The sequence below is a fragment of the Ctenocephalides felis genome, unplaced genomic scaffold (assembly GCF_003426905.1).
Source record: "Ctenocephalides felis isolate EL2017-DRISC unplaced genomic scaffold, ASM342690v1 CF-g0.4_SCAFFOLD_01793, whole genome shotgun sequence".
Classification (NCBI taxonomy): Eukaryota; Metazoa; Arthropoda; class Insecta; order Siphonaptera; family Pulicidae; genus Ctenocephalides; species Ctenocephalides felis.
Window position 1 is genome coordinate 9,296 of NW_020537947.1, and position 11,329 is coordinate 20,624.

Sequence of the window (11,329 nt, forward strand, 5' to 3'; positions counted from 1 at the left end):
AATTGTTATTGTTTTAGATACTTGTTCCATTTATATTCTTAGTTTTTCTTTTTGCTGAAATTATGTAATTTTTTATTAGATTATAGTTTTAATTAATGATGTCTAGATGAGGTAAAATAAAACTATAATCTCATTAAGGGGGAAGGTGTTATGCATAATTTCCCCGATGCAGCTTCGACTTAAATATATAAGATGCACAGGTCCCATCTATGCCTATGCACTATGGACCGAATCTTTACGAGCATCCCCGAAGACAGACAGACCGAGGTTTCCTTATCGCAAAAACAGATTTTTAGTTCTCTCTTAGACGGCAGATTTCAAGAAGCGAACAATAAACATACAAAAATCATTTAATCATTCTTTCTAAATAAACTTTCTAAATCAAACCAGTGTTTCGTATAATTTCTTCTGTATTACAAATTAAGTTCTTTATTTCTTATTCACACTTACGGGCACAACAATATATATATATATATATATATATATATATATATATATATATACAAAGACATTTCATAAATTAAAGTCCACAAGAAATAATACTATTTCAATAGTCTCGAATTTATAAAATATTTATAAAAGAGCTAAATAATAGTAAGAAGAAAGTTTGTGAAGAAGGTATGAAAATATTAAAAAGTTTAATGATGCAAACTAACTCAATATTTTATAACGAGTCAAACACTAGCTTTATTTTTTTAAATTATTACAGTATTTAATTAATAAGGCATCATCATGCTTTAAATTAGCCCTCATTATGTTACATAAATCTTACAATATTTTTCAGAGATATTTTCAGAGAACCTGATGACAGTTTGACAAATATTGCTTCTGAAACAAATGCGGACTCGATTGTTGATTCTTTAAATGTTAATGCTATCCAAATTTCTAGTAAGTCTCATTCTAAATCATCGCTAAAAGTATTATAATAATTTAAAATATACTTATTTACTAGATATATTATGTATAATTTATAGATCCACCTACAACACCTTCGAGTAGTTATCAATCTTCCGGGTTTCTTTCTCATAGAACCCAGCGGAGCTTTGGCAGTATTCAAGCGACTGAAATAGAGGATATCTGCATTTACTCTGCTTTAAGGGAAGATGATAGAATATTGACTGTAAGTTGACTTATCGAATATTTAATAAAGAAGAGAAGGGAATGCACTTTGGTGCATTTCTAAAATTGCAGTGGAGATACAAACAAAATTGTATATACGGACAAAATGATACAGTGGTCTTATTTAATAATTGGACGGCCCTAATTATGTTAATGTATAACGTATTAACGTATATCGCGTCTTCGAAAGTTTATTTATTAACTTCCCGTAGGGTAAGTTATTGTCCAAAAATCGAAATTGAAATCTTTTACATTTCTTCACGTTTTGGAGGTTTCTGAACATCTTGGCATACCTTAGAAAAAATGGATGTGTGTGTATGTATGTATGTATGTATGTATGGACAAAATTTTTCGTCTACGTTTTCGGGCGCACGGATCAACCGATTTGAATGGTTCAAAAAGCACTCGATTTCTATTGATAGGGAGATGTGTTGATTATTTTTGGCAAAGGAAGGTCCAGTCGTTTGGGAGATACGGAGCAAAGAGTGCAGAAAATAAAAATCGAGTTTTTGAGAGATCGGAGCATCCGATTTGAATGATCCAAAAAACCTTCAATTCGTAATGACGGGGAGAAGTGGTGATTCGTTTTTGGCAAAGGCAGGTCCGGCGGTTTCGGAGATATAGAGCTAAACGTGCGCAAAATGGCAGTTTTTGGGTGAATTAAGCGTCCGATTTGAATCATTCAAAGAACATTCTGCTTATTATGACAAGATAATTGCTTTTGAAAAAAAAAATTGTTTCAATTTTTTTTTCAATTTTTTTTGTGTATCGAAAATAATTCAGATCTTAAGTGTAATTTTGACTTAAGTTCTAATATACTTTTAACACATATTTTCAACTTTGCAATTCAGTTTATATAATTCTTATAAATATTAGATAATGTTAAAGTATTTATAATAATCTATATGAAAATATTTAATATTTCTCAAACATATTTCGTTACGGTACGGGAAGTTCCAGCAATTTGCCTTAAGGCACGATGTCATACACACCACTAGTTTATTTTTTATTTACTACTATATATTTACAACTGTCCAGTTAAGAACATTTAGTAAATTTGTGGAATTTACAACTGTCAGCCGAAATAGGGACATTGTGTAGGTACTATAGTGACATGTTGGAAAAACAACTCAATAGTTGTTTTTAACTTCCCGAAGGAAAAGTTTATGTTTTCATCAAAAAATCCGATTTGCTAATTTTATGTTTTCTCGACGTTTCAAGCCATTCTGAATCGAATGAGACCAAAATTGGAAAAAATGTGTGTGTGTATGTGTGTGTGTGCGTGTATGTGAACAGATTTTTTGCCGTAAATCTACGTTTTCTCAACAACGGCTGGACCGATTTCAAAAAATTTAAAAGCCATTCGATATATCGCGATGAGGATTAGCGGTAATCAATTTTGCGCGACGATAGATCAAGCCGTTTCTTTGTAAATAGCAGAAAAGTGAAAAAATTTTCGGCCCCGTTTTAGCCCGCAGTTCTGAATCGATTTTGAAAATTGTTTTGTATGTCAGCATTTTTTCGTCCACGTTTTCGGGTGCACGGATCAACCGATTTGAATGGTTTAAAAAACATTAGATTCCTATTGATAGGGAGATGTGCTGATTAGTTTTTGGCAAAGAGAGATCCAGACGTTACGGAGATATGGAGCAAAGAGTCCAGAAAATAGAAATCAAGTTTTTGAGATAACGGATCATCCGATTTGTATGATCCAAAAAACATTCAATTCGTAATGACGGGGAAAAGTGCTTTTAATTTTTTGGCAGAGTTAGGCACAGCGGTTTCGGAGATACAGAGTAAAAAAAATGGCAGTTTTTGAGAGAACTAAGCGTCCAATTTAAATAATTCAAAGAACTTTCTGCTTGTTTCAACAAAATAATTGCTTTTGGAAAAAAATTTTTGTTTCTAATTTTTTTTTTCAAAAAATATTTTTGTAATTTTGGATTAAAAATTCAAAAAATTACCCAGGCTAAGCACAGTCTAAGCGTCACTCTGGTGCAAATATTGACCCAAGTGCGTTTAGACTGTTTATGTACTGGAGCACTTTTCCAATTTTGTGAAAACTATTGAAAAATGTAAAAATGCCGCCAAGCCAAGCACAGTATAAGTGAAAATGTCGCACAAAATTATTTGCAAATTCTGACTATACGGGAGCACTTTTTCAATTTTGTGTAAATTAGGCAACTATTTTTTTTTTGAAATTGAATTCGAAATGAAATGACGATTGGGTTAATGTTCTAGAGATAAATTGATTTATTTTTACATTTGATTTGCTCAGATATAACAAGATAATGCAAAAATAATGAAAGTTACAGTATTTGTAATAATATATTTGAAAACGTTTAAAATTTCTCGAATATTTCATTACGGTACGGGAAGTTCCAGCAATTTGCCTTAAGGCACGATGCCATGCACCACTAGTTATTATTATTTTTTTGACAGTAGATACCACAGTCTTCTAGATCATATTAAAATATTACGGCATTTGTCAAAATTAGACCTTTCATCGACGTTTGCTCAAAAACGCCTGAACCAATTTCAGAAATTCAAAAACCATTTGATGTGCCTCAATGAAGACTATCGCTTGTCACTTTTGTGAGACGATTGGCCGAGCCGTTCTTTTGAAATTTGGAAAAAAGTGTTAAACTTTTTGTCCGCATTTAAGCTCATACTACCGAATCGATTTTAAAAAAGCAAAAACTGTTTGCAAGATATTAGTTGGGAATGATTCTGTTTCGTTTTAGGCGAAAATCTACCGAGCCGTTTTTTTGAAATTCGTTGTAGAAAAAAAAATTGAGCCGATTTTTATGAAACTTTTTGATGATATATATCATGGTCTTATACAACTTATTGAAATATTACGGCCTTACGACAAGTAATTTTAAAAAATCATCAAAGTTTGAGAAAATGAGTTTTTGACGTTTGTTAAAATTAAAAATAGACGATTTACTTGGTATAACGATAGAGTACTTGGTCTTAATGAACATACTGAATCATTAAAGTCCTACGGAAACTGGTTCAATTATAAAAATTATTGATTTCATGAAAATTTGCTTTTAGAAAATACTACGAGTTAACTGTTTTTTCGTTTTCAATTATGAGTAATAAATTCACTCGAAATACTTTTAATAACTCATAAATTAATTTATTTCTTATTGATTAATTCGATTAATTACACATATCGGGAAGTTCATGTAACTTGCCTCGAGGCAAAATACCAATACCAACTAGTTTCATTTGTTATAAATATAATATTTACAATATTTTGATGATAATAATATGAACTTAACTATTTTCTTCTAAATATTTTTGTATAAATTATACCTAAGTTATTTCAATCTTCATCAGGAAAATTGATGACTTAAATCAAGTGGTGACTTTTTGTTCAATCTACCTCATAGTTTTATGTTATTAAGGAGTTTGCTAGTGAATTTGGATGACTGATTAGCTGTTCTATATTTATGCACTGTTTTATTACATCTTTTATGGTAGGTGTATTTGTGTCTAGATAAATCAGCCAGTTCGAGACATATTTTGGTGCTCCTAAGGCAATTTTCATAAATTTGTTTTTTGAAAGCTCATTTTGAAGGTGGTTTTGTCATGTTTTTTTTTTTGGACTTTTTAATTATTTTTTGTTCCTTTTAAAATCAATTAACATATATTAGTATAATGTAATTTTTTTGCAATAATCAGGTTTTTAATGGATTTTTCATTATTATTCACTATCGGACAAAATAACATACCTATATTATGGACAAAATGACATAGTATTATGTTGTAAGAACTACAGGATAGTTTATTGGAGGCCAAGAAAAATTAAACTAATTTGATCCTATTCAATTTTGAATTTTGAAATATTTGATAATTTTTTTTTGCTGAAATTTTCTATATTTGTTTGAGCCTTGCAAGTGAACTCAAAAAATAAAAATTCTTGGTACGGAACGCAAAGAAATTGTAACAATATTAGTACTCATTTTTAAAATTTTTATAAAATATACGATACTTTGTTGAACATATGTCTAATGATCATTTTTGACCGCCAAATATCATTTCTTTTCTACTTTTACCACAGTATCTTCGAAACCGCTAGAAGTGCCTTGCCAAAAATTTAATAATTTCTTTGTCTATACAAGGAAAATGTTTTCAGAATCATTCAAATCGTGCGCTCCGTTCTCTCAGAAACTGAATTATTGTTTTTGGCATTTTTGCCCCGTATTTTTGAAATAGCTGGATCTGCCTTAGCCAAAAATTAATCAGCACATCTTACAATGAATAAGAATCGAATGTTTTTTGAATTATTCAAGTCAGTTAATCCGTACGCCCGAAATCGTGGACGAAAAATTGATGCATTTGAAATAAAATATGTTCATTCTAACAATAAGTCCGCTTAATTAGTTTTTGTTTATATATATTTCATTCAAACATGTATAAACAACGTCGTCTAATCTAATAAGTTTTCACATTTTGTTCACAAGGAACAAATTATGAAAATTCTAGTTTTTATAATATTTATTCATAGTCATTTTTGTTGACTTATCTTTATTCTTCAAATGTTTAATTACGGTACCGAAAGTTCCAGCAATTTGCTTTAAGGCACGATACTATGCGCCCTACTTAGGTATGCCAATATTCAGTAACATTTGAAACGTAAAGATATGCAAAAATTTTCATTTTCGAATGTTTTGCGATTACTATCTTATATATAAAAATGGATCGCAAAATGTGTTGGTAAGCGCATAACTCAACAACCCCTGGACCAATTTGGCCAATTATTTTTTTAAAATGTTCGTTGAAGTCCAAGGATGGTTGTTACGGCAAGAAAAAAACGAATAATTGCCGGGAAAACCCTAAAAACAGCCCTTTTCTTCTTTAATCGAGTAGGCAACGCAATTTGTAAAAAAAACAATGATCTATGTTATGACATTTTGTGTAGTTTTTAATAATCTAATTTTGAATATATTTATCTTTCTATTAATCAAGCTATATTGGCAGCCAAAAACATTGATGTAAATTAATTAAATTTCAAAATTCAAGAACAAATTACAGGCGAATCAGTTGATTCGGCAACTAACCAAGACGGAACCAAGATCCACTGGAGTTTTTAAACTCGCTGGATTTGCTAGGATTGTCACCTCACAATCTTTAATTAAAGGTTGGATCGGCAATTATAATTTGCGAAATATCGACCAACTATATTCAAATGATAGTATAAAGCAGAAGATGTTCTCGCACCATGCATCCCAATGCGTTTCGGTATTAATTTAGAAAACCCATGTTTCTCACATGGAAAATTGTATGTTGTTTGTTCCCGTATTGGAAAACCATTAGATTTGTTTGTCTATGCGCCAGGTAATCAAACAAAAAACATCGTTTATCACAAAGCACTACAATGAAAATTGAACAGATTTTTGAATTATGATTTATATTATTAAAATTACTTACTTTTAAATGCTTATAGTGTTTTATTTAATTATTTTTAATTCACACCGAATTATTACCAGGGTGACGGTTCTGTTCAGGATAATTGTTTGCAAAGAATTGAAAAAAGGTAGGCACAAAACACCGCCACATTACAATTTTTTTTGACAGGACGAAGTCTGTCGGGCCGGCTAGTAGTTATATATAACTTAACCCTGTGGGAAGTTAATAATTAGTATACCAGTATAATTTTACCTTATATGTCATTTTATATAACGATATATGTACTTCATTGAAAAACTGTTGTAGTAGGTCAATGAATTTGAGATGAGTAAAAACGATTGAGACTGATTATAATATTATTTAATAAATAGAAATCATTGAAAAACAAAACACTTTATCATTTTGAAGGGGAACTTCACATGATTATTAAATTATAAGAGAAATAAACATAAATTATAAGAGAAAAGTGAGGACTACAAATTTTAATTTATTAAGTTCACAAATATACTACATATTTTAGAAAGAGCATTTTTGTACAGACCCCATAAAGTGAGAATCTCTTTTTTTTATTTATATGTTTTTAATGTATTCAGAAAATTGTCAACGATTGGATAGCGATGTACAAAGCCGATTACTACAAAGCATTGTCAGTTTTAATCAGTTTTATTTTGAATGCTAGTGGATACAATGGCATTCAAGTGACTTCAGGAATGCTAAAAACATTAGATCATTCAACTATAGCAACAAAAATCGAAGCTGATTTTATACGGGTATAATAGAAATATAACATTTTAAATTTACTGAAGAATGATGCATAATTGTTTGTTTTTTTATAGGAAGATGATAAGTTTGTTTCATTGCTCAGTAAAGATAAAAATCGTAAAAAATTCCATGAAGACTTCTGTTTGTTTATTTCTACATTAGTATATCAATGCCAATACTCGATCATTTACGATAATTTTTTATGCAAAATGTAATTTCGATGCTGACTTGTCTATCGAAGGTAAAACTACAAATTCTTCGATACACTTCTACATTGGCAGGTAAGTTTAATTAGTGAGATTATCACATGTTCATTTTGAAATATCTTCAAGGATTCTGCAAACCTTTTAATAAAACCGTATCTCTAATCGACTATTCACTCAGGTATAAAATTAATGACGGCATTGGCAGAAATTGAATCGAAATTATCTGTAAATTGTAATTATGCCATACGTCAAGTCGAGGCAGAAGAAGCGAAAGATTTGGGAAGGCAAATGCCTGACCGATTAGAAACACTCATTGAAAAGCGAGATGAATTACTTGAAAACCAAGAGGAATTGCAAAAGATGATCAAGAGTATATTCAAATATATTTTTACACATCGTTACAAGTGAGATATTTTGATATTTTGTTTTTGACTCATACAGAAATTTTGATTATAACTATAATATAATAAAATAATTTTAAAGTTATTATTAAGAATAAGTTTAGGTTCTCAAGAAAAAAATTGATTTGCTAATTTTATATTTATTGACGTTTCAAGTCATTCTGAATGGTTGTAGACCAAGTATGGAATAAGTGTGTGTGTGTGTGTTTATGTGTGTATGTTTTTTATAGAGGTGCGAAAGAAAATCTTTATAAGACACTGCCATCGTTTATACTCCGCTGTCCATTCTACAGCAGACAACGATGGACGGTAGTGTGGAGATTTTTACCCACTAAAAAAACATTTCTTTCCCTATCCCCGCAGATGGTACGGAGAGGACTGGATTGGAACCGCGTTAGCATTACATCAATCCAGTCCGTGCTGCGCCTTGGGACGCTTGCTTCCGACTATGGTCCCTTTCTCCGGTTTTATCCTTCAAAAGGTGCAGTGCGTAAGCTGCTACAGCTGACCAGTTTTCTTCTTGTTTCAGGATGTAGGTCACAAGGCTTACGGGGATGAGTCTAATGCCTATAATGTTCTCGGCGTTGTTTTGATAGTTTTTCCACCGAACACATTCAAAGAACGTGTGCTCAGCGTCGTCTGTTTTATCTGGACAGTATTTGCACATTGGCGTGCTATGCAATCTCTTCTTAAACAAATAGGCATTAACCTGTCGATGTCCTGTCAATAGCTTGGTCAGAAAGAAATCTGTGTCTCCGTATTGTCGAGAGAGCCAGACGCTAATGTCCGGAATCAGGCGCGCCGTACATCTGCCCGTTCCTCTTGACGTCCACCGATTTTGCCACTTTTGCAACGTTTCCTTTTTTATTCTCGACCGATTATGAGAATTCAAAAACTATTAGAAAGCTATCATTTTGGAAGTAAGCTGATTAGTTTTTGAAGTAGATAGGTCAAGACGTTTCTTTATAATTAAATGTTTAAAATTTATTTTTCGTTTTTAATGAAACTTATTACGGGGTTACAGTTTTTAGTCATTGATTGATTTTTTAATCTTTGTTTTGATTTTAATAAAAGTAAGACTTTATTTTCGAAATAAATTACTGAAAATTTTATCCAAATAGCTTATTCTCAATTTTTATCGTTTAAGACCATTATTTACACAAAGCGGGAAATTTGAAAGTAGTAAAGGCAAAATGGGCAAAATACACCTAGTTTATGAATAAATATTATTCATTTTTACAGAGACTTCGACCCAGATATTCGTGCGAACTGTTTAGCTGAACTAGGCATCTGGCTGAATACTTTTCATTCACAATTTCTGGATGATGCTCATTTGAAATTCATTGGTTTTTCACTTTTCGACAAGGTATAATGTCTTTATTAATATATATATATATATATATATATATATATATATATATATATATATATATTGATTGATTGATTGATTGATTGTTTCTCTTCCGAACAGTAAATCCAATAATAAAAAACAAATTGTTTTTTGTAGATGTTTAATAACGACGTTTCGGAACTAGGTACCATTCATCATCAGGTTTATTCTGTCAAATACAATGTTTTTTAAAAATGTTGATTAACATTAATTAATGATGGTCAATACAGATTAATTAGAAAAAAAAATTTATAAAGGAATGGATTATGTACCGGGGTAAAGAGTAATAAGAATTAACTAAAAAAGTTTTATATAAAATTGAGAAGCAAAAATTATTTACCTGTAATAATTTATATATCCATATCACTAATATTTTTTTTTTGTTAAAAACACACGATTTTTTGGAGGATATTTGTAGATGTTACGACTACACAAGACTTAAACACACTGATATGGAGTTCTGTCGGCCAGATGTAAGGGACAATGTACGGAATTCTTGGCAAAAATGATTTTTTATGGCTCTTGTATTGGTAATTTACGAAAAAAGAGGAAATATTGCTTTAGTAAATGTTGAGAAATATTATGTATATGTATATATACATGCACATGTATATGCACACCTACATACTCATACATACATATGCACATACCTATATATTAATGTATCTACAATTATATACACGAACATATACGCAAGTGCATGTATATAGTGTATACACAAAAACATACATATAAGCACATATATGGATGTGCATATATTACAACACAAATACATGTATATATATACATATTCAAAAATTATTAGGATTAATTGTTTTTAATCAGGTTTAAAAAATTTAGATACGAGTCATGAATGATATTGTGATCTGATCTTTTATTAACACAATTGTTAATAAAATCATTTTTGCCAAGATTTCCGTACATTGTCCCTTACATCTGGCCGACAGAACTCTATATCAGTGTGTTTAAGTCTTGTGTAGTCGTAACATCTACAAATATCCTCCAAAAAATCGTGTGTTTTTAACAAAAAAAAAATATTAGTGATATGGATAACATCTACAAAAAACAAATTGTTTTTTATTATTGGATTTACTGTTCGGAAAAGAAACAATCAATATATTGAAAAAATCCAGGACTTATCTATTGAATATATATATAAATATATATATATATATATATATATATATATATAATCATTTAATATTCGTTCCACTCACATCACAAAATTCTTATATATAATATATATATACATGGTCTGTTCAAAAAGTTTTCGTAATTTTCGTTTTTTCAAAAAAATATTTATTTATTCGTCTACATTAATGTGGTCCCCTTCAAAGTAGTCCCCCCCAGATATAATACACTTATGCCAGCGTTTTTTCCAATTTTCGAAGCACCCTTGATATTCACTTTTTGATATGTCCTTGAGCACTCTCAGCGATTTTCTTCAATCGAGGAAAACCGCCGTCCTTTCATGGGTCTCTTCAACTTTGGGAATAGGAAAAAGTCACACGGAGCCATATCTGGTGAATTTTTGCACTTTGCAACACTTTATTTCATTTTTTACGCAAAATTTAATACAAATTCTTTGACTTTTCAATTCTTCCATTGTAAAAATCGCCGAGCTCAGAAAAACACGTCGAACCTTTAGCGACTACCACAGACAAAGTAAACAGTGAATATAGCTGAAAATTTCATCATACTTTAGGGGCATGTATACCAACACAATAAAAAAAAAATTTTGACAGACACTCCAGACCCGCGAAATTTAATTATTAGTATTTCCGGGTACTTTTTGAACAGACCTCGTATATATATATATATATATATATATATCCTATATATATACATATTTATATATATATATATATATATATATATATATCCTATATATATACATATTTATATATATATATATATATATATATATATATATATTGAATGGTAGAGTCTTGGATTTGTGTATATTTTGTAGAGTTTCGAACAAGAATCCAAAAATAATACAAAATAAAAAACAAGAAAAGTTTTAAAAA

General features: G+C 30.2%; 1 protein-coding gene and 1 long non-coding RNA gene across 2 annotated transcripts; both read left to right on the forward strand.

Annotated features, from left to right (window-relative positions):
* The first annotated feature begins 795 nt into the window (after positions 1 to 795).
* LOC113374450 lies at positions 796 to 7,305 on the forward strand. Its single transcript, XR_003366984.1, has 3 exons — positions 796 to 888; positions 975 to 1,120; positions 7,134 to 7,305. It is a non-coding gene; the product is annotated as an uncharacterized LOC113374450 (long non-coding RNA).
* A 213-nt stretch (positions 7,306 to 7,518) lies between these two features.
* On the forward strand, positions 7,519 to 9,275 carry LOC113374451 (cohesin subunit SA-2-like; the record flags this gene model as incomplete). Its single annotated transcript, XM_026614492.1, has 3 exons — positions 7,519 to 7,583; positions 7,687 to 7,912; positions 9,152 to 9,275. Coding segments are annotated over exons 1-3 (411 nt in total), but the record flags the coding sequence as incomplete, so codon positions are not given.
* Positions 9,276 to 11,329: the final 2,054 nt, after the last annotated feature.